Genomic DNA, 22,262 nt, shown 5'->3' on the forward strand with positions numbered 1-22,262 from the left:
CTGATTCTTGTTACTTGCACCATATACGTTGCACGGGGGCCTGCTCTTTATTGATGGCTGTATTTCTATTTATTGCATCTTTCTTTTGGCTCAAAAAGGGTTTTCTTCCCCCCCCTAAGGTCGAATTCCTCTCCAATTAGAGATCTGATTTTTAATTGCGAATAACTTTATCCTACCACCCCCAAATGAAGATTCTTACTAAGTTTGTTTATTACAAAAATATTTACAGGAAATTACACCAGCCCCTTTTATAGTTAGCAAATACTCGGCTGACACATAGAATGAGAGGAAGGAGGGATTCCTTCAACCCCTCCCACTCAACCCCGCCCCCCGAGCCACGCCCACTCGAGATCGCCCCGCCTATACCCCGAGAGGAAGTGACGGAACGTCACCCTCGTCACGTGATATCAAACGTTTTAAGCTAATTTTTTTTTTATTAGCTCCCCCCCAGATTTAAAAACCTCAACCCCGACTCTCATTGGAGGACCACGAATTTAATTCAAATACGGTGGTTGGGAGGGGAAGAGGAGGAGGAGGAGGAGGCCGTTGAGGTCACGTGACGCGGGCGCCAGAAGGAGAAGAGGCGGAGAAAAAAACATGGCTGCGCCCACGTCGGCTTCTTCCGCTGCGGAAGCGCCGGGCCGAGGAAAGCGCATGCGCAGAGGGGTGGGTGGTATCCGTTGAGGCAAGGAGAGGTGAGAGGGGTGGGGAGAAATGGGGGTCCTGAGGAAAGGGGGGACCCGGGCGCGGGGCGCCGAAGAGCCTGGAGCCGGGCGGGGAGCAGCGGCCTCGGGGGCAGGCAATGGGGGAGGGAAGGGAGAAGTGGGGGACCCCCAGCGGGAAGACCCCGGGAGGCCCCTGGAGCCGAAGAGGTCGGAGCTGAGGGACGTGGGGACCCAGGTCTCTTGGGCCCCTGGGAGTGGGGCCCCTGGGAGCGGGGAGGGCCACTCTAGGACGGCCCTGGAGGACCCCCAGGCCAAGGCAGGGGACGCCAGGGGGCCCCTGGGAGGTGGGGGCTCCCTCAGCCAGGGGGGACCTTTGGGGGAGGCCTCGGGGCCCCTGGCAGCCAGAGCAAGGCAGGGCAGGACAAAGGGCCTCCTGGCCGGGGGGCCTTTGCGAAGGGTGCGGGGCCCCCAAGGAGGGCCAGCCCAGGAAAGGGGGACCCCCCACCTGCATAGCCACCGGGCTTGGGACTTGGGGCCAAGGCCCCCGGGAGCGCTTGGAGGACAGCATGGGGCTCCTGGCCCTGGGGGTCAGCCGCAGCCTCTCGGGGGTCTCCCCGGCCACGCGGGGCCAAGCGGGACTCGGGGGCTGGCTCCAGAAGGAGTGGCCCCGGGGCTCCACGGAGGCTTCGGGGCAAGTCTGGGTCCCCCGCAAGCCGGGCCGGGCTCCCGAGAGGATGGCGGGGCTGCCTTGGCTGAAGGAGGGGGCCGTTCCCGGAAGAGCGGGCGGAGCTCAACCAAGTGTGGATCCCCGGGAGAAGCCCACCCAAGCCGGAGGAGGCGGGTCGGGGGACGTCTGGGTCCACAAAGTGAGGAACCCCTCGGGCACCGGCATCATGTGGGTTTGGGCCAAGGTGACCAACTGTAGCGAGGAGGAAGCCGCGGTGAATGAAGCCAGGGTTTGGACCTTCCAGAAGGAGGAGCCGAGGAAGGGCGGGGAAGGCGAGGGAGGGTACGGGGTCTCTTAAGAAGCATGCGGGGAAGCTGAACTGGGGGAAACGGGGCAGGGTTGGGTGGGTGGGTGGGAGGGAGGGAGGTACAGCTTAGTCCTCGACGTACGACCTCAGCCGAGCCCCCAATTTATGTTGCTAAGTGAGACATTCGTGAAGTGAGTTTTCGCTCCCATTTCACCGCCTTCCTTGTTAAGTGAATCACTGCACTTGTCAAGTTAGTATCACGGTCGTTCAGTGAATCCTGGCTTCCCCATTTGACTTTGCTTGTCAGAAGGTCGCAAAAGGGGATCGTGTGACACCCTGCCCCCCCCTCCCCCGGGAGCATTGTAACTGTCATCAATATGAGTCAGTTGTCAAGTGTCTGAATTTTGATCAATTTTGACCCTGGGGGATGCTGCAAATGGTTGTGTGAAAAACGGTCATAAGTCATTATTTCCCAGTGCCGTGGTAACTTTGGTCGCTAAACGGACTGTTGTAAGTTGAGGACTACCTGTACCGCAGACCGGGAGGGACGGGGAGCACAAGCTAAGCTCCTTCGTAATAAACGGAGCAGTGTTTTGTTTTTTTCCACTCTTGACAGGTTTAAGATGCAGGGATGACTTCAACTCCCAGAATTCCCCGGCCATCCACCTATCCATCCGTGCTGAAGGATTATGGGAATTGAAGTCCACCCGTCTTTTAAAAATTGCCAAGTTTGAGAAACAAGGAATTCTGGGAGTTGAAGTCCCCTCTTCCTAAAGCAGCCAAGGTTGAAAAAACCCTGGGTTAGAGAGAAGTAGGTGGGTTAGAGAGCCGTTCAGGAAAGGTGGGGTGGCCAGAGCCAAGAAACAACTATGCCAACTCCTGGGGTGGCGATTCCTTGAACGATTCTTGACGGTGGTGGTGGCGCCGCCAGGGGAGGGAGTAGAGCCCGACTCCCCACTAGCCGTATGGGTAAGTCCGGAGGCTCTTGAGAAGTGGGGGGAGGGGCTGCTTGCTGGTGCATGCCCGGTTAGAAGTCGGGGTGAGCATGCAATTCCAAACACATCTCGAGCGCAAAAAAAAAAAAAAAACCCTGCATGAATGACTCTGAGGCAGTGATGGATATGGTGGAGAAAAAAACTTCAGCTGCCAATATGAATCCCATATCTGTTTTCCAATCTTAGCAACTTTAACTGTAGGACTTCAACTATCTAGTGTTTCTGGCTGGGGAATTCTGGGAGTTGAAGCCCACCTAGAGAAGTTGCTAAGATTGAGGAAAACTGGCCTGAGACTAAGCTCTCATCAATATGTCCAGTCTGGGTCAAACTCTGTCCCGCTATCTATGAATCCTCCAACTTAGTCCATCCAGAATCTTAGGTATCTTTAGTGACCAGCATGAAACAGATTTAACATAGCAAAGAGAGAGAGGTTAGATGAGTTCTGGGAAATGTGAATATCAACATAAAGAGAATATATGTAGGGTTGAAATGAAGGGTCTTTGGTGCTCTCTTGAGTTTGGTGGTTTTCTTGCAGACTTTTCATGACTCAACTCGGGAATATCATCAGTGCTGAAACAGAGTGGATTGTTTTCTATCTATTGTTTTCTATGAGTAGATAGACTATTTGTAGCTCAGGGTTTTACTATGGGTCCTTGGAGCTCTCTGTACTTGGTGATTATTTTCTTTCCAGGTGTTTCATGACTCAGCTAGGCAACATCATCAGTTTATATATGACTTATGTTTATATAATAGTGGCTTGGGCTGCTAGCATTAGTGGGGATGTTCTTGATCACGCTGTTGTTTACCTTGACTGAGTTGGTAGTTCCTTGTGTACTGCTTCAAAGTTCAACGTTGATAAGGCAATCACTGTATATAAACAGAGAGCAAACCTTCCTCCCTTCTAGCACTGATGATGTTACCTAGAAATATTTAGAAAACAACCAAACTCATAGAACACCAAGGACCTGCCAGTCTCCTCCTCCCCTCCCCTGAAAACTCTTCATCCCTGTAGCAATGATGATATTCCCTAGTTGGGCATTGAAATGTCTACAAGAATTTTATTATATAAGGTGCAATCACCATAAAGTAAACTAAACCTAACCAAAACCTAACCTAACCTAACCTAAACTAAACTAAACTAAACTAAACTAAACTAAACTAAACTAAACTAAACTAAAGAAAACAGGACCCCACTTCCTCCTCCTCCTCCTCCTCCTCCATTTTCTCCTTCATCCCTCCTCCTCCTCCTCTTTCACACCCACTCTATTCCAGCACCTACGATGTTACCCAGTTGGGTCACAAAATGTCTGCGAGAAAACTGCCAAACTCAGGAGCATCAAGGACACACACCCCTGTTACAATTACCCCCAGTTGAGACCACCATGTTCCAAGGCTGTGGATTCTTTCCACCTGGAACAAGCCCCTCCCCCCACAATTCCCAGGACGGTTTCCCAGACGGCTCGGTTTCACCCTCTCCCGGCCCTACCAAGGCACCTCTCGCTGCATGCCGTTCCAGCCATCTCGCATCGTGTTGTGATTTCCAAGCGCGCGGCTCCACTAATCCGTGTTGGGTCTCCTCCGCAGGGTCTCCAGCGATGCAGACGAACCGGGGCGTGGCGCTGCTCACCTTAGCTCTGTGGGCTCTTTGCTCACCTGGGCTGAGCACGGAAGGCAAACGGAAACTGCAGATTGGAGTCAAAAAACGAGTGGACAACTGTCCCATCAAGTCCCGCAAAGGCGACGTGCTCCACATGCATTACACGGTGAGTGTGGCAAACAAAATGTGGAACAGAGTTAATATAGGCAGAGCTTTCCAAAAGGGCGGTGGAAGGAGGCAAAACCGCGTTGGAGGGAGTATTAGAAACCAAAGCAAAGTCGCCAGCCAGGCTGGCTAAGATGTATAAAAATCAATCCTCAAAATGTTTAATGGAATGGGGCACATACTATCATGCATGGTGGAGCTGTAAAAAAGCACAAGAGTTTTGGTACGGGATTGAGAAGTGGCTGGAAGAAACGATGGGATTTAAAACACCATAGACCAGAATGCTTTTTATTGGGAATTATATAAAAAAAGAACATAACATAACGTAAGAGTTATACTTGATAATACATGTCATCACTGCAACAAGAAGGGTATTTGCCCAGAAGTGGAAGGAGAAAGAAATCCCTAGTGAAGATGAAGTAATAAATAAAATTCTGATATACGCTGAAATGGATAGGCTAACTCTAGAGATGAAAAATAAGGATGAATCGGAAAATTACATAATTTGGAATAGATTTTATCATTGGTGGGGAGAGAAAGGAAGGACCTCAAATGGAAAGGAGCTGTTGAGAGGATATCCGAGACTTTGAGACTAAAATAACACTAAGGATGTTGGAAGATGTAATTAAGGATGAATAAATGTATATATGTGTATATATATATATGTACAAACATATATAAGATCTATATTACACTAGAATGATGGTCAAAAGTTATGTCAAAACGACTCCACCACGTTCAATGTTTTTAAATGTTATGTTTCATAAAAATTTATGAAAAGAAGAAAGAAAGCAAAGCAAAGTTTAAAAACCCTTGTAAACAATATCTAAAAATAGACATCCAGGTATGTGCGTACAACGCATCGCCTTTCACTGTAATGTGATGGGTTTTGTTTAGTGTTTTTCAAAACAAGAAGTTGTGGGAGCTTCATCCCCTGGAGGCTTTCAAGAAGAGATTGGACTGCCATTTGTCGGAAATGGTGTGGGGTCTCTTGCTTGGACAGAGGGTTGGACTAGATGATCTACAAGGTCCCTTCCAACCCTGTAACCAAACTTGGCAACTTTGAAAAGATGTGGACTTCAACTCAACCAACATGCTGGCTGGGGAATTTTGGGAGTTGAAGCCCAGCCATCTTAAAATTCATCAAGTTTTCTCCCGGGGGTGAAACGTTAAAAACTCTCAACGGTCTCAATTAGCAACAGAAATGGTGGGCTCACTTGTGGTCGTAAGTCAAGGACTGCCTGTATTGTTGGTAGTCCTGATCAGGACCAAGGACTTCACATTCCTCATCCTTCTCCTCCTCTTCCCCCCTCGAAAACCAAATACCATAGTGGCTTATTTATATATATTAATATATTAATATATTAATATATTAATATATTAATATATATATATATATATATATATATATATATATATATAGTATGTATGTATGTATGTATGTATGTATGTATGTATGTATGTATCTATCTATCTATCTATCTATCTATCTATCTATCTTTGTTATTAATATAATATAATAAATTAATAGGCGACGTTGATGAAGTCTCATTCATCATCTTCAGGCTTGTGTCTTCAGCTTTGTACTTCTCAGAGTAAGCTTCAGCACAAAGCTGAAGACACAAGCCTGAAGGTGATGAATGAGACTTCATCGAAACCGCCTAGATACTTCCAATTTTACGAAAAACCTGAATAAATAAAGATCCACATACAAATAGAGAACCTCAAAAATTTATATATATATATATATATATATAAATATATATGTATGTATGTATGTATGTTTTCTTAAGTTTTATGGTACTTGTATGGCATTCAGCTTTTTTAATTCTGGATGCACTTTGTGTAGGGCTTTTAAAGTTGTAGCCTTGATAAAGTAAAGCTACAACTTTAAAAGCACAACTACAATGACGTGAGAAATGGTCTGGCTGTAGAGAGTTTGATAGGAATTTCCCTAAGAGGCTGAAGCAACTTGCAAAGTGGCTTTTATTGCAAACCTGATTCTGAGTCAGCCTCCCAGAGCGTGCACACCTCAGCTGTCTTTCAGCTACACACCCTCGCTGACTCACACAAGCGCCTGTTTCAGGGCTCGGTGATGGCAGCTTTAGGCAGAGGGTGAATAATAGCTGACCACGGAAAACTCCTGGGTAATTGGTGGACTCCCTTGCCAAGTTAGAAAGAATGACGATCACGAGTGAAGGATTGCCTGTCATTTAAACCTTAGTTGTTTGCTCTCTAGTTCTGAGCTGTCTGATTTACTTTCTTAGAATATTTTTATGCCAGCTTGCTACAAGCTAGTTTCCCACCCCCAAACACACACACAAACACACACACACACACAGAGCACATAAAACTCTGGATTCAGCTTTAAGTTTGCTGGTAGAGGACAGGAAGGCCTGGGGGAACTTTGTCCATGGGGTCGCGATGGGTCGGACACAACTTTGCAACTAACAACAGCAACGGGTTTGAAGCAAAGTCTCCGTGCCAATATTCATTTTCGGATGAAAAGAAACCAGCTGTCAGTCAAGTTCACTCACCTTCCATTTAATTTTCCTTTCTGTGCCTTCCCAGGGAAAACTGGAAGACGGGACGGAGTTTGACAGCAGCTTAACCCGCGACCAGCCCTTCATCTTCTCCCTGGGCACCGGACAAGTCATCAAAGGCTGGGAACAAGGCTTGCTCGGGTAAAAGCCAGCTTCCGAGGAGCAGGGGTTCGAATGGGTTTGGGGCACCCACGGTGGTCGAGCAGAATCAAATTTTTTATTAATAAAAGGGAATTATTTGTAGCTCGGGGTTGACCTGAGGGGTCCTCGGGACTCTCTGAGCAGGGTGGTTTCCTTGCAGACGTTTCGCCACCCAAACTAGGTAATGTCATCAGTGCTAGAAGGGAGCGGGGTTGAGGAGGAGGAAGAGGAAGAAGGCGACGACTGTGGGCTCCTTGGTGCTCTCTGAGTTCAGTGGTTTCCTTGCAGACTTTTCATGACCCAGCTAGGCAGTGTCCTCAGCGCTAGAAGGGAGTGGGGTTAATGGAGAGAAGGAGGAGAACAAAAAGGAATGGATACTCCTTGAACTCGGTGGTTTTCTTGAAGACATTTTGTGACCCAACTAGGTAGTGTCATCAGTGTAAGAGAGGAGTGGGATTTGTGGAGAGGAGGAGGAGGAAGAGCAGGAGCACGGTAGGATCCTTGGTGCTCTCTGCATTTAGTGGTTTTCTTGCAGACGCCGCATGACCCAACTAAGTAACATCATCCGTGCTAGAAGGGATGTGGGAACAATATGGGTCTGTGTCGTTTCGCCCAGGTGATTTATCTTTAATGAGGTCATTTGTGGCCTTCAGGTTTTTTTTTTTTTTAATAGTTTATAGTTTGGACCGCCTGGGTTTGGAAGGGTCAGGATGGAAGGGCAGAGTTTAAAGGAGCTGGAGACTAAAATTCTAGTCCTCAAGGTTTGTAACGCCAACAACGCCTTTTTTTTGTCGTTTCTTTTGCCGTTCCAGGATGTGCGAAGGCGAGAAAAGAAAGTTAGTCATCCCTTCAGAGCTCGGTAAGGAATGAGAGCGAAACCAGTACAGGAAGGACACTGGGTGGGCACCGGGCTCCTAAAGTCGGGTGGCACCTATGCCCTGACATTGGTTGGTTGCCCCTTGGCATATTGTAACGTTTAACTTTTCCGGAACGTAGTGTTTTCCTTGTATCATTTGATATCCGGCTGATTTGGCTTCTATGGTCTTATCTCACAGGTTATGGAGATCGGGGAGCACCGCCCAAAATCCCAGGTATTTTATTTCTTTGTTTTATTTATTTATTTATTTGCCATCTCGCCTTCGTTATTTTTACAAAATCAGGCAGAACTTTTCCAACGCTTCTTCCTCCTCCTTCTCCCCTCCCCCAAAACAACCCTGTAAGGTGGGTTGGACTGAGAGTGACTAGCCCAAAGTCACCCAGCCAACTTTCATGCCTAAGGCGGGACTAGAACTCACTGTCTCCTGGTGATTGGCTTAAAGTCACCCAGCTAATTTCCATGCCTAAAGTGGGACTAGAACTCACTGTCTCCTGGTGATTGGCTTAAAGTCACCCGGCTAATTTCCATGCCTAAGGCGGGACTAGAAGTCACTGTCTCCTGGTGATTGGCTTAAAGTCACTCAGCAGGCTTTCATGCTGAGGCGGGACTAGAACTCCCAGTCTCCTGGTGATTGGCTTAAAGTCACCCAGCAGGCTTCTATGCCTAAGACAGGACTAGAACTCCCAGTCTCCTGGTGATTGACCCAAAGTCATCCAGCCATAGAATTGGACATCTTACTCTGTTAACCAAGTTCTGTAACATCCTTATCTTAATTTCTCCCATTGGATTTTTATCCTGTTTGGATTGACTTCGTTGACGCGGTGACAAACGTTTATTAGTTCATCAAAATAGAAAAATGCAGAAAGACAAAGGAAAATGGGAATAATCGGAACATAGGGGACGTGAAGAGGGAGAGGAAAATGTAGGATGAGAAGGGAAAGGAAAAGAAATGTATTGACTTCCGACTTTCTTTGGCTCAGTGGAATAAGCTAATAAGACACACCTCAACCTTTTACTTGTACATAATAACATGTACTAGCCCTTTCGATACCAACGAACTCATCCAATCATCAAAACCCGAAATCAAGGTTTCATGGTTTTTTTTTTTTCCACCTCGAGCACAAAGTCCAGAAACGGTTTCCAAGTAGAAGCAAAACGAACCGTATCCTATCATCGACGCAGTCAATTTAGCCCTGTCTGCTAACTCCCATCAACTTTTGCAGCCATTCGTCCCTTGTGGGAATCTTAAAATCTCCTTCCATTTTTATGGATGGGCTTCGTTCATACCCAGCCGCGAGGATTTTTTTTTTTTTAAAAAAAGGACCACGTTTCGGTCCTCGTCCAGGGACCCTTTCCACCCACCCCACCCTTCAATCTCTTGCCTTCTTCTTTCTCTCTTTTTTCCCACCCCTGTTCCCAGGCGGCGCCACGCTCATCTTTGAAGTGGAACTGCTGAAGATTGAGCGCCGCCAAGAACTATAGCTGCCAGGAAGAGGGGTTCGTGGGGAGGGGGTGCGCACGGACGGACAGGCCGGAGAAGGAACGGGAAACGGGTTTGTCGCTCCTAGAGGGGCCAAATAAATAAATAAAAAAAGAGCACAGACCAGATTTTGTGCCATGAAAGCGAAGCCCGGGGGGAGGAAGACTTCGTCTGGCGGACCAACCAAGGACGGGATGAGGAGACCTTGAAAGCTGGTCAAAGGCCCAGCTTGGGATAAACTGTCCAGGAGGCAGCATTGCCTTGTGTTCAAAAGGTTGCCCAGCATCCTGGGGCTTTTAACCACAAGGAGAAGGGGAAAAGGGGGGCAGCAGGAGGAGGGAGGGGGTAGAGAGGCCTGAATGGCTTTGAGTCAAGGTTCTGAATTGAGCAGGAATGGCTGCCTGTTCTAACAGTCGGGACAACCGGTATTTTTCAACCTTAGCAAATTTGAGGTTGGCTGGGCTTCAACTCCCAGAATCCCCCAACCAGCATGCGTTAAAATGGGTGGGCTTCACCTCCCAGAATTCCTTAGCCATCATGTTTTAATACCGCTGGAGCTCAACTCCCAGAATCCTCCAGCCAGCATGATTTAACACTGGTGGAACTTCATCTCCCAGAATCCCCCAGCCGAGATGGGTGGACTTTGATTCCCAGAATTCTGGCTGGGGAATTCTGGGAGTTGGAAGTCCACCCCTCTTGAAGTTGGCTAAAGTTGAGAAAGCCTGGCCAAGACTCGCTCTGGCCCTCTAGTTGGCTGTGAATAAAACTTACACATACAACACACTCACAATCACACCATAAACCCATAGTGTGGCAGCTGCGGAATTCTGGGAGTTGAAGTCCTTCCATTTTCAAGCTGCCAAGACAGAGAAACAATGCTTTAGACCCGGGGTCAGCAACCTTAAACACTCAAAGATCCACAAAGGTCCTAAGAGCCGACCGGAAGTCCGGTTCCCCTACCATAGAGTCTCCTCCTCGCGCGGCATCCTTTTTCCTCTACCTGTCCTAACCGAAATCCCTATCCATTGTGGAGCCGACCGGAAGTCCGGTTCCCCTACCATAGAGTCTCCTCCTAGCGCAGCGTCCTTTTTCCTCTACCTGTCCTAACCGAAAGCCCTATCCATTGTGGAGCTGACCGGAAGTCCAGTTCCCCTACCATAGAGTCTTCTCCTAGTGCGGCGTCCTTTTTCCTCTACCTGTCCTAACCGAAAGCCCTATCCATTGTGGAGCCGACAGATGACAAGGAGCCGCAGCAGGGGGATGAAAGAGCCACATGTGGCTCCAGAGCCGCGGGCTGCCTACCCCTGCTTTAGACCTTATGTATCCTACCTAGATGGAGAAGAGACCTCTTAGAATTCTCTGCCCCAATGGAGTTCTGGGACTCTGTCCAGAGAATACCCCAGCGATCTCCTAACAACCACCTGCTGAGCATCTTCAAAAAGAAACGAAAAGCAAAAAAGACCATTTCTCCCGTCCCGACTTCTTAGGAGGAAAAAAAAAACTAGGTTTGTTTAAGGACAGCAGGGACTCCGCAAATAAAAGGAACAGAAATTTCCTGCCGCAAGGAACTGGTGAGAAAGCGAGATAACAAGATGAGTTTGCGCTGCCGAGCAACGAGCGGGCGGGCCTGGCTGAAGTGTGAGTGCGAAAAGGCTGGGGTTTTTTTTTTGCCAGCATTGTCTAGCTGTGCAGCAAACAGTGCCGTCCCAGACCTTCGTGGTTAACAAGCCCGTATGTTTTTGCGTTTGGGAGGGCGGTGGTGGGTCCTTCCAGAAGGTTCCGTATGAGTTGGACTGCGCCATGGCGGTTTTCTCCACCCTACAATGTAAATGGGAACGGTTCGCATCGTGGCTTACACTTACGCCTTTTTTTTTTTTAAATAAAAACGTGGGGAAGAATGATATATGGGCCTGATTGTGGCTTAAGCCAGAGGTCTCCAAACTTAGCCAACTTTAAGACTTGTGGACTTCAGCTCCTAGAATTCTCCAGCCAGAATTGAAGTCCACAAGTCTTAAAATATGCCAAGTTTGGAGACCTGCTCTTGAAAAGCTTTTTGCAATTTCCACAGGATTTGATTCGCATTAAAAAAAATACATCCTGGCTTTGAACTTTGCAGTGTTTCTAAGCAAACTATTATCGTAGGGATGGGGAAAATGCAAAAAAAAAAAAAAAAAAACATGTCAAAGTGGTGGATATATGTGTACAGTACATACCGCAGGAAATAACTTTACAGCGTCTTGAAGCAGTTAGGCCTCTGTTTCCCAACCGTAGCCATTTTAAAATGCATGGACTTCAATTCCCAGAATTCTCTCATCAATGGCTGGGGGATTCTGGGAGTTGAAGTTCACCCAGTTGGGAATTGGTGAATTGCACAATGGCCGAATTTTGGGAGTTGAAGTCCATAAGTCTTAAGCCAATGGTTTTGTGTGTGTGAGGGAGAGAGAGGAGGGAGGGAGGGGGAGGAGAGAGAGAGAGAGAGAGAGAGAGAGAGAGAGAGAGATCCTAGTTGCTCTCATCTGCACTCTTTCCAGAGTCCCAGCATCTTCTCTCTAATGTGATGACCCAACCTGGATGCAATATTCCAGGGGTGGCCTTTCCCCCAAAATCGGCTTGCTTCCTCCCAAGCTGGCCTTCTTGAGAGGTGCCAGACTTTGCATAAAGGAACCTCCAAGCCACGTGGACGAGGAGAGGAGAGGAGAGAGGGAGGGAGGAGAGAGAGAGAGAGAGATTAAGCTTTTGCTCAGCGGTGACTTAAGGCCGGAAACACGAGGATGCTGGGATTAGCTCCAGGCCTTGCCAAGCATTCCTTCCTTGATGAGTTACCACCAACGGGGTGGGGGAGGCTGCTCTGACTACAGCTCCATTGGGACAATTGAGGCAAAGGCGTTGCTCTCGCTAGGGGCCTGGCCGCTGCCTTCTGTCTCTGTTTTTTCACCTCTAATTAGAAGCAGCTTGAAGCCCTTTTTTTTTTTTAGCAGGGGGAGAAGAGGGGGCTAACCAGAGTTCCTCTTCTCCTCCCCCCACACCTCCCTAGCTGAGATTTTAAAGAAGAGATTGGACAGTCATTTTTGTCCTGAATGGTGCCAGGGTCTCCTGCTTAGGCAGCGGGTTGGACTAGACGACCTCCAAGGTCCCTTCCAACTCTTAATTCTGCAAGGCAAAACAGCCAGCCAGGCTTGATTCCCCAGCCAGAATAGCTTAAAGACGAGAGAGACGTGTGGCCAAACCACGATTCCTGGAATAGCTAGCTAGCTATCCATCCTGGGGTCCCCCCCCACCCACCCAATAATTTCCAGTGAGCAAAAATATATTTTGCTGCAGGAAAGCTGCACCGTCCTGAACTTCATGTGTTTCTACGGCAGGATTCTGCCAGATATGTCCTTAACCAAACACCCGCCGGCCTTTTGAGTCTTCTCATCGTGTCTGGGAAAGACAGGCCACAAGCGACAATTGTGCAAAACCAGTGTTGTCCAACCGTAGTAACTTTTTTTTTTTTTTAAAGACTTGTGGACTTCTAACTTGACACGGGTCACTAAACAAAGAGGATTAAAAATGCTTTTTTTTTTTTTTAAATTAAAAAAGAAATTTAACATGTTTCGGTGAAGTTGAGGGAGACCTCAGTGTGATTCAACCCCCAAAAAAAAACTTTCTCATCCACACCCTTCTCTCCCTGCCCCCATTGCAAAAACCAGGCTGCCTTCTTCTCAAAGCGTCTTTATTAAATTTATATAAAAACACAATAATTAAAAACAAAAACAAAACGGCCCTCCCCCAAATCCAGAGACTTTCCCCTCCCTGCCCAGTCCGAATCTCATTTTAAGATCCTACTCTCTTTCTCCCCTCCCTCCTCTTTGAGAACAAATGCCCCCCTACCCTTTGCACACACAAACACACTGGCACGGAGCCAGGACAGATTTTTTTTGGGGGGAACAGGGAGGGGGAGGCAGCTGCAGAGAGATATTGCTAAAAGGCGATCGAATTATTCTGATTATCAGAGCATCCCCCCAAAATCTTCCTCTTTTGTGATGGTTCCGGAGGGAGGGGAAACCAACCGATTCCCCCCTCAGCCCTGTGAAAGCGCCCTCCCCTTCCTGACCCCACTGCCAACATTTCAGCGACACACGGGGCCCCGAATGGCTGGGGCCACGCAGCACGGCCGCCCGCACTCCGGAGGTCACTTCTTCTGCGGGGTGCTTAGTTTCTGCATCCCTCGGATCTTGTCTAGCAAGTCAGCCACGAAAACCTGGGAGGAAAGAAAGGAGGGGGGGGGAAAAAGCTCAAAGTTTACTCCCCTGCGTAGTGTCCGTAGCAAGGATTCTCAACCTTTTGGCAACTTTAAGAGGGGTGGACTTACAACTCCCAGAATTGCCCAGCCAGCATGCTTGGACTTCAACTCCCAGAATTGCTCAGCCAGCATGCTTGGACTTCAACTCCCAGAATTGCTCAGCCAGCATGCTTGGACTTCAACTCCCAGCATTGCCCAGCCAGCATGCTTGGACTTCAACTCCCAGCATTGCCCAGCCAGGATGCTTTAAGATGGCTGGACTTTGACTCCCAGAATTCCCCAGCTGGCATGATTTAAGATGGCTAGACTCCAGGTCCCAGAATTCCTCATGCTTTAAGATGGGTGGACTTCAACTCCCAGAAATCCTCAGTTAGAATGGCTTAAGGTGGATGGACTTCAGCTCCCAGAATTCCCTAGGTAGCACGCTTTAAGACAGACTCTTGACTTCCCAAATTCTCTAACCAGCAGGCTTTAAGATGGGAGGACTTCAACTCCCAGAATTCCCCAGCTAGCACGCTTTAAGAGGGGTAGACTTTGACTTCCCAAATTCCCTAACCAGCAGGCTTTTTACAACTCCCAGATTTCCCCCAGGCAATATGTTTTAAGATGTCTAGACTTCAAATCCCAGAATTCCTCATGCTTTAATTTGAATGGACTTCAACTCCCAGAACTCCCCAGCCGGCAGGCTTTTAAGAGGGGTGGGCTTGCATTCCCACTGCTGGCTGGGGAATTCTGGGAGTTGAAGTCCACCCCTCTTAAAAGTGGCCAAGACTGAGAAACACACCTCCTAGCTTAAAAGGCCTTAAACAAAAGCCTTTAGCACTGCTTGAGCTGGGATTGTAAAGCCAAACCTCTTTGAACAGACGCAGTCTATCCCCAAATTGGGTGGGTGGGTGGGTGGGTGGGAAACAGCCCACGATACCTAGCTGGGTAGTGTCTAGAGAGAGGGGGGGAAAAGGCTGGCTCAGGTAAAGCAACCTTCATTTTGGCACATCTGCTCAGTCTGGAAAACTGCGCCGGAAAACCCACCTCTGGGATCAGCCAGATTACTTCTCACAGTGTTGTGTTTGTGTGTGTGTGTGTGTGTGTCTTTTTTTGCACCACAGTGAAGCTGCCCCTGCTTTGCCTGCAACCTGTTCCACCCTCTCCCCTGCTGTTTCAGGAGGCCAGGCTTGGGGAAAGGCGCCAGAAAAGGAAGTGGGGGGAGAACCAGTCCTCCTCCCCTAACAGGTGTTGGGGGGGGGGGGCGCAAACCCCACAGAGAGGGAGGCAGCAGCTGTTTTGCAGCTGCTGGGAAAGAGATAGGAAGGACTAGCATCCTCTTTGGGGAGTTTAAGGGGAGGGGCAACAGGGAAGAAAAACTGGCCACTGCCAATAAGCCGGCTGCAGAAAAATATATATATATATATATATATTGAAATAAAGACCTACCTCTGTGGGCTTGTAGCAATCGACCAGAAGTTCCTGCAACGGGGTGAAAAAAAACAACAACAGAAAAATTCAGAGAAACTCCTGTGCTTATTTTAAACTTAAAGCTTGTCATCTTAGATCTCCAGCCAAGCCTTAGGGGTGGAGAGCTGTGATTTCTTAAAAACCCCTCTTTATTTGAATTACGATTCTTTTGGTTAAGCTGGTTAAGTATCGCAGCTGGGGCTTACACGTCTCGCTTTTGGGCCGTTGCTTGGAGGGTCTTGTTACGGCCCTGGGGTTAGTGGCAATGAAACCCACACGCGCACGTCCCTTCTCAAGCCCTTCTTGTAACTTTTGGGTAGAGGCAATGAGACACACACGCACAACCTTCCAGTAACTTTTGAGTAGAGACAGCGGGACAGGCACACCTTTCAAGGTCTTTTTGTAACTCTTTTGTGTAGAGACGACGAGAACACACACGCACACCCCGTTTCAAGCCCCTCTTGTAACTTGTGTGTCCCTGTGTGCGCAAAAGAGACGCTTCTCTTCTCGTCCTTTTTTACCTTCACCCTGGCGCTCCGCGATTCGTCGCTCTCCATGTCCAACAGTTCATCCACATCTATTTCTAATTCAGGGATTTCTTCTTCCTGCAAGAAAAAAAGGACGGGGAAAGCCAAGTTTTACGCCTTGCTAGGATCAGTAAATTGGGAGAAATTGCTTAGGGAGGGGAGCAAAGGGTGGGAACACATCGCCTTGCCAATCCAAGCCATCCGATCAAAAACCAGATTCCTACCCCTTGTGCTGAGCTAGGAAGACTTCAGTTGCTCTTTGTACTCAAGTCTGGCACCTTGGGGGAACCTCCCCCCCAACCCTGCAATTTAAATCTCTCCCTTGTTGAGGAAGGGGTTCAGGGCCGACCCTCCCCACCTCCCCCCCAAAAAACAGAGTATTTTGCAGATAGGATCATTCTGTGCATCTTCCTGTTTGTGGCATAAATGCCCAGCCATTATTTCAGCCCCATTGGGATGTCCTGCAAAGACATCCAAGGGAGGGAGGAAAGGAAAGAGAAAAGGGAGGAGAGGAGAGGAGAGGAAAGATAGAAAAGATGAAGGAAAGGGTGAACAAAAGAAAATTGGGAAGGAGGCAGAATGGAAACAAGGAAAGGAAGAATTGGAAGGAGGGAAGGAAAGACAGAAAAGAAAAAGGAAAGTTGGAGAGAGAGGGGAGAGAGGGAGGAAGATTGGAGGAAGGGAAGAATAGAAACAAGGAAAGGAAGATTGGAAAGAGGGAAGGAAAAGAGAAAGGAAGGAAAATTGGTGAGGAAGGAAGGAAAGAAAATGGTAGAGGGAAGGAAAGACAAAAAAGAAAAAGGAATGTTGGAGAGAGAGAGGAGGGAGGAAGATTGGAGGAAGGGAAGAATAGAAACAAGGAAAGGAAGAATTGGGGAGGAAAAGAGAAAGGAAGGAAGGAAAATTGGGGAGGAAGGAAGGAAGGAAAGAAAATGGGAGAGGGAAGGAAAGACAAAAAGAAAAAGAAAAGTTGGAGAGAGGAGGGAGGAAGATTGGAGGAAGGGAAGAATAGAAACAAGGAAAGGAGGGGAAAAGAATTGGAAGGAAGGAAGGAAAAGAGAAGGAAGACAAATTGGTGGGAGGGAGAAGAAAGAAAATTGGAGAGGGAGGGAAAGTCGGATAAGAGAAAGGAAAGTTGGAGACAGGAGGGAAGGATGGGAAAGAAGTGAAGGAAGGAAGGAAGGATGGGAAAGAAGTGAAGGAAGGAAGGATGGGAAAGAAGTGAAGGAAGGAAGGTACCTTTCATTCTGGCCCCCCACAATCAGAAGGAGACCCGTTTTGGGGGTTGCACCCCAGTTTCCTGGACCTGAACTCCCATGTTCTTCTCTGTAAATCTCTGCCAACTTGCTGGCCTCCCTCCCTCCCCTCTCTCAGATATAGGATCCGTCGAGGGTGCCAAATGGAATCGTTCTGTGCTCATTTCTAAACCTTCCCCGCAAGTTCACGGAAAGGATGGCTCTTCGGTTTAATTTTTTATTGCCAAGCTAGCTCTCTCCTCTTTGCACACAGAGCAAAACCCTATTTTTAAACCCAGCCTTCACGCTGCTCCAAGTCCTGTCCAGCAACCAAGCATTCCTTAACTTTTAAGCTGGGTGGGCTTCAACTCCCAGAATTCCCCCAGCCATCACGGTGCTGGAAGGCCACCCTCTCTCTCTCTCTCTCTTAAAAGTAGGCTGGCTGGGGGGATTCTGGGAGTTGAAGTCCACCCGGCTTAAAAGTTGCTCCCCTTGAGAAGCCCCGCTCCTAAGAGGAAGGAAGGTGACTTAGGTGATGCGGGAGAACATTTCCCATCATCCTCAGTTAAAAGGATAATGGAAACTGTCCTCTCAACCCCTATAGAAGACATCAATCCTGCACTTAAGACCTTCACCTTCACCTGCCCAGCACCAGCCCTATAAATTAATCAGGCCAATTTGATAAAAAATTGATCTTTAAAAGGACATCGTCCTTCCAGCAGGCCGTTACTGTCTTTTGATGGTTACTTAAATTGCTTTTTAATGCCTGTCCTCATGCACATCAGCTATTTAGGAAAAGAAGCGTTCACCTTCATATTGGGTTTTATTTTTTTTCCCCACCCTCTTTTAAATCCTTCCCAAAAGGTCACCCATTTGCCCGCAAACATAGGCAGCCCCTCCTTCCCCGTCTTTAAAATTGGCACAGCTAGTACTCGACTTAACGACCGACACTCAGCCCCAAATTTCTTGTGGCCGGCTGGAAAAACAAAAACAAAAAACACCCGCGAAGTGAGTTTTGCCCCGTTTTACGATCTTTCTTGCCGCCGTTGTTAAGGGAATCGCCGTAGTCACCGTGGTTGTTAAGTGAAACCGGCTTCCCCATTTGCTGTCGAGCAGGTCGCAAAAAGGGGACGTGACCTGGGACACTGCCACCATCATAAATGTGAGTCAGTTGTCAAACGGTCAAATTTTGATCATGGGAGCGTGGGGACGCTGCAAAGATTGTAATTATGGGGGGGGGGGGAACCCCCGCTGTAAGTCCCGTTTTGTAACTTCCAATGATCCCTAAATGAACTGTTGTAAGTTAAGGACTACCTTAAAACACTTGCTCTCTCATGCCCCTGTTGGAGTCTGATTCAGAGGGGGAGGTGGAACACCTGACAGGGAGTGGGGGTGTGGCTCAGGTGGCTGTGGAGGAAACTGGGGAAGGGCACAATCCGGCTGGGCATTCAGAGGAAGACCCAGGCCCACCCCTCTTCATCCTAGAGCACGCAGGGAGGAACGGAGAAGGGAGCAACATGGGTTACGGGGGAGAAAAAGGCCCTGATTCCCTTCATTAGCTGCAGCTAATGGGAAAACAGGATAAAGAGGGTGTTAGTGCACAGAACCTTGCTGGAAGCAAAGCGTGCATTATCTTTGTTTGTCGTGTCCTATCTGGGTCCTGGCGTCCTCGCAACTGTATGTGTTTCATTATCTTTTGTGTTCTGCAATTCCTTATCCTGCCCTGTCTTGTTAATTGCTGCAGCGTGGTTTGTGTTGGTTTTTATTTATAATTTATATGTACTTTGAGTTCGGACTAAATTTCTTCCCTTTAAAAACTGTTCTTGGGAGATTATTTTCTCCAGCCAACGATAACTGGACATTGTGGGTCAAGTTGGAGGAATTAAAGGGACTTTACCTACTTTTGTGACTTGGTTGCTTTTGTGCCACGTCCCTTTGGGTCATCACATGCTCTCTATTATATGTCTTGGGAAATGGCCCTTAACCCATCAACCCCACCCACCACACCGCTTCGTTTTTTGTTTTGTTTTTTGGCCCCATTCACACATGCAACCTTCGTAAACAAAGGAAAAAAGTGAGATTTCACTCGGGCACGGGTGGAAAAAGGAGCAAAGTTTCTTTTTTCCAAACTGGGTTTGGCCTCCCTTTTTCAAGGCTTCTTTATGGCTCCCTTTATGGCTTCTTTTAGCTAATGGTTGACTAGAGTTTGCAGCTGCTCAAAAAAAGCCAAATGCAGGAGGCTGCCTTAACAGAGAGATAAGAATCAAGATCACGTGAAGCGTTAATACCGCTTTATAATGCCTTGGTAATAATGCCACGCTTGGAATATCACATCCAGTTTCGGTCGCCATGATATGGAAAAAGAGATGTTGACACTCTAAGAAAAAGTCCAGAGAAGAACAACAAAGAGGATTAGAGGACCGGAGGGTAAAACATACGAAGTTGCAAGAATCGGGGATGTCTAGTTTAATGAAAAGAAGGACTGGGGGGGACACGATTTTGGTCTTCCAATATTTGAGGGCTGCCCCAAAGAAGAGGGGGGTCAACCTATTTTCCAAAGCCCCTAAAGGCAGGACCAGAAGCAACGGATGGAAACTAATCAAGGAGAGAAGCAAGCTGGAATTAAGGAGAAATTTCCTAACAATTGAGAATAATTTACCAGTGGAACAGCTTGCCACCAGAAATTGCAAAACTGGAAAATCGAGCATACAAGGGCCCGTTTCCAGCTCTCTCAGTCCTTTCCCCCCACCCGCCCCCTCCCCCAAAAAACTACACTGGTTAGCAGGTGCCTTTTAGCGTTTGCCAAAGTGCTCACCCAACACGAGAGAGAGAGAGAGAGAGAGAGAGAGAGAGAGAGAAGAGAGACAGAGACAGAGAGAGAGAGAGAGAGAGAGAGAGACGGGAGGCCCTGAAAGCCGATCCTGCTATTGTGACCCACATTTAGAAAGCCGGTTTCGAAGGCTGCCAGGTGGGGAGAGCCAAATTGCCAAGATGGAGAAAAATCAACTCCTGCCCAATCTTGTCACACACACACACACACACACACACACACACACACACACACACACACGGAAGAGAGAGGCCGCAGGATTTCTGAGGGCGCGTGCCAGCTGCTAGGACGGGCAACGTTAGGGGCATCCCTCCCCCCGCCAACCCAACCCAACCCAACCCAACCCATGACACTTTATACAATTGGAGTTTTTTCTTTCTTTCTAAAAATGGCCCTACTCTGATTCACATGGGCACGTGAGACCCCGGCAAAAGTTTTCCCCACCTGTTTGAGACCCCATACAAAGTTTTCCCTGCACGTTTGAGACCCCACGCAAAAGTTTTTCCCCACCCCGTTTGAGACCCGTGCAAAGTTTTTCTCACCTATTTGAGACCCCATGCAAAAGTTTTTCTCACCTATTTGAGACCCGATACAGTTTTCCCTGCCCGTGCAAAGTTTTCCCCACCTGTTTGAGACCCCCGCGCAAAAGTTTTTTCCATGCCACCCAAAAGGGCTGGGATGCCAGTGACCTCCAATGACCTTCCCTCTGATCCACCTCTTCAGGAATGGGGAGATCCCTGCCCCACCCAGGGCGATCGGCTGTGGGAATTGGCGAGTGGGAGGGTTGCCTTATAAACCCGGTTTGGCAACCGGAGAAAGGCTCCGCAATGTGCCAGGACTGCGCCCCCCCAAATTCCCAGCTTCATTCAGCGGGGTTGCAAGCTGCCCCCTCCCCATCAGATCTGAGGTCACCGGGTTTCTGGGTCAGGGAAGGCGGGGGGGGGTGAGGTGACCACAACGGGGAAGAGATCCCTGGCTTAAAACAGGCCAAATTGCAAAGGCGAGGAAGGGGGTTTCCTGGTTCTCCTTTTGGGGAGCGATGCCAACCCCAGGAAGCCACCCTCAAGACTCCAAGTTGGGTTTGGGACATTGCTCCCTAATTGCTCCCTTGCAGCAGCTCCTCCGATCGCTGGCGGGGGTGTCCACCCCGCAGGTAGCCAGACATAGGTGCCTCCTTGCTGGCTCTGGGTGAAGAGGGCGCCCACTGGTCCCGCCTTATGGGGTGGTGGGGGACGCTTAAAGGAGGAAGTTTAAGGGAGGGAAAGTTGGGATGGCACAGGGGCTGCCTTAGGATCTGGACTGTGTTCAAAGGGGGCTAGGATGAGGGGAGGGTCCGGAAGGCAGGAAGAAGCGATGGGGGCTTCACCTCGGGGAAAACTGGGCGGAGTTCAACCGGACAGCCCTTCTTCCTCTGACTAGCCAGCCTTGAGTCACCCCCTTTGCTGGGCAAACCCTAGATTGATCCTCCCTCCCCCCTCTTTCTCTGTTCCTCCCTTCCTTCCCTCTCTTTCCCTGTTCCTCTTTTCCTCCCTTCCCTCTCTTTTCCTTCCCTCTCTTTCCCTTTCCCTCCCTTCTCTCTTTTCCTCCCTTCCCTCTATCTCTTTCCTCCCTTCTCTCTTTTCCTCTCTTTTCTTTCTCTTTTCCTTCCTTCCCCCTTTTTCCTTCCTTCCCTCTTTTCTTTCCTTCCCTCTCTTTCCCTTTCCCTCCCTCCCTCCCTCCCTGCCCCCTTTTCCTTCCCTCCTATCTCTTTTCTTTTCCTTTCTTCCCCCTTTGCCTTCCTCTCTCTCTCTCTCTTTTCCTTCCATCCCTCTTTCCCTTTTCCTTTCTTCTCCCTCTTTGCCTTCCTTCTCTCTCTCTCTCTCTCTCTCTCTCTCTTCCTTTCTTCCGCGCCCACCTGGCAGTCGTAGAGGACGGTCAGCTGTTCCAGGATCCACTCCTCCAAGTGCAGCCGCTTCCGCAGCTCCTTGCGGTCGTATTTCACCGTCACCCGTCCCTGGCGCCGCACCGGGCCCTCGTCGTCGTCGGGGCCCGCTTCCCCTCCGGACCCCGCCGGGGGGCTCTGGAAGTAGACGCGGGGCCGATCCCCCGGCGGCGCGCCGCTCTCCGGGCTGCAGGGAGCCGCCATCCGCCAGCGGAGGAGCAGCAGCGGCGGCAGTAGCGGCGCAGCCCCCGAGACGGCCGGCCAGGCGCGCCTCTTTTGTTCCCGGCCGGAGTCCGCGCAGCACGTGGGGCGAGCGGGGATCGGGGGAAGCCCAGCCGGCTGGCGGAGCGGAGGGCGCGGCTCGGTCTCCCCGGCCGCTTCCCCACGTGCAAGGCGAACGGGAAGCCCCCGACTCCTTCCTTCCTTCCTTTTTTTTCCTCCTCTCTTTCTCTCTCTCTCTCTTGGGAAGAGGGATGGGCGGCGCTCCGGGTCTCGGCTGATCGCGATCCCGGTGCTCTTTGTCCCGATGCTGCCGCCGCCGCCGCCGCCGGTGTCTCTGGCTCCGTCTCCCTGCC

At 49.2% G+C, this 22,262-nt stretch overlaps 2 protein-coding genes across 4 annotated transcripts; one reads left to right on the forward strand and one right to left on the reverse strand.

The window, feature by feature from the left end:
* Positions 1–643: 643 nt before the first annotated feature.
* Positions 644–9,510, forward strand: FKBP2 (FKBP prolyl isomerase 2). 3 transcript variants are annotated; one of them, XM_087943216.1, is made up of 6 exons: positions 644–695; positions 4,219–4,397; positions 6,968–7,080; positions 7,893–7,939; positions 8,136–8,171; positions 9,378–9,510. In XM_087943216.1, the coding sequence occupies exons 2-6, from the start codon at positions 4,230–4,232 to the stop codon at positions 9,437–9,439; spliced, it is 426 nt and encodes a 141-aa protein (XP_087799342.1). In that variant the 5' UTR covers positions 644–695; positions 4,219–4,229; the 3' UTR covers positions 9,440–9,510. The 3 variants fall into 3 exon arrangements, with proteins under 3 accessions (XP_087799342.1, XP_087799341.1, XP_087799343.1); XM_087943215.1 differs by lacking the exon at positions 644–695 and adding an exon at positions 1,750–2,608; XM_087943217.1 differs by lacking the exon at positions 644–695 and adding an exon at positions 1,789–1,889.
* A 3,625-nt stretch (positions 9,511–13,135) lies between these two features.
* Positions 13,136–22,262, reverse strand: PPP1R14B (protein phosphatase 1 regulatory inhibitor subunit 14B). The gene is made up of 4 exons (XM_026691420.2): positions 21,661–22,262; positions 15,696–15,779; positions 15,154–15,186; positions 13,136–13,680 (listed from the first exon to the last, which is right to left on the reverse strand). The coding sequence occupies exons 1-4, from the start codon at positions 21,889–21,891 to the stop codon at positions 13,612–13,614; spliced, it is 417 nt and encodes a 138-aa protein (XP_026547205.1). The 5' UTR covers positions 21,892–22,262; the 3' UTR covers positions 13,136–13,611.

Source organism: Notechis scutatus, chromosome 14, assembly GCF_049901735.1.
Source record: "Notechis scutatus isolate UNSWTSFEM ecotype Mainland chromosome 14, rNotScu1.2, whole genome shotgun sequence".
Lineage (NCBI taxonomy): Eukaryota > Metazoa > Chordata > Lepidosauria > Squamata > Elapidae > Notechis > Notechis scutatus.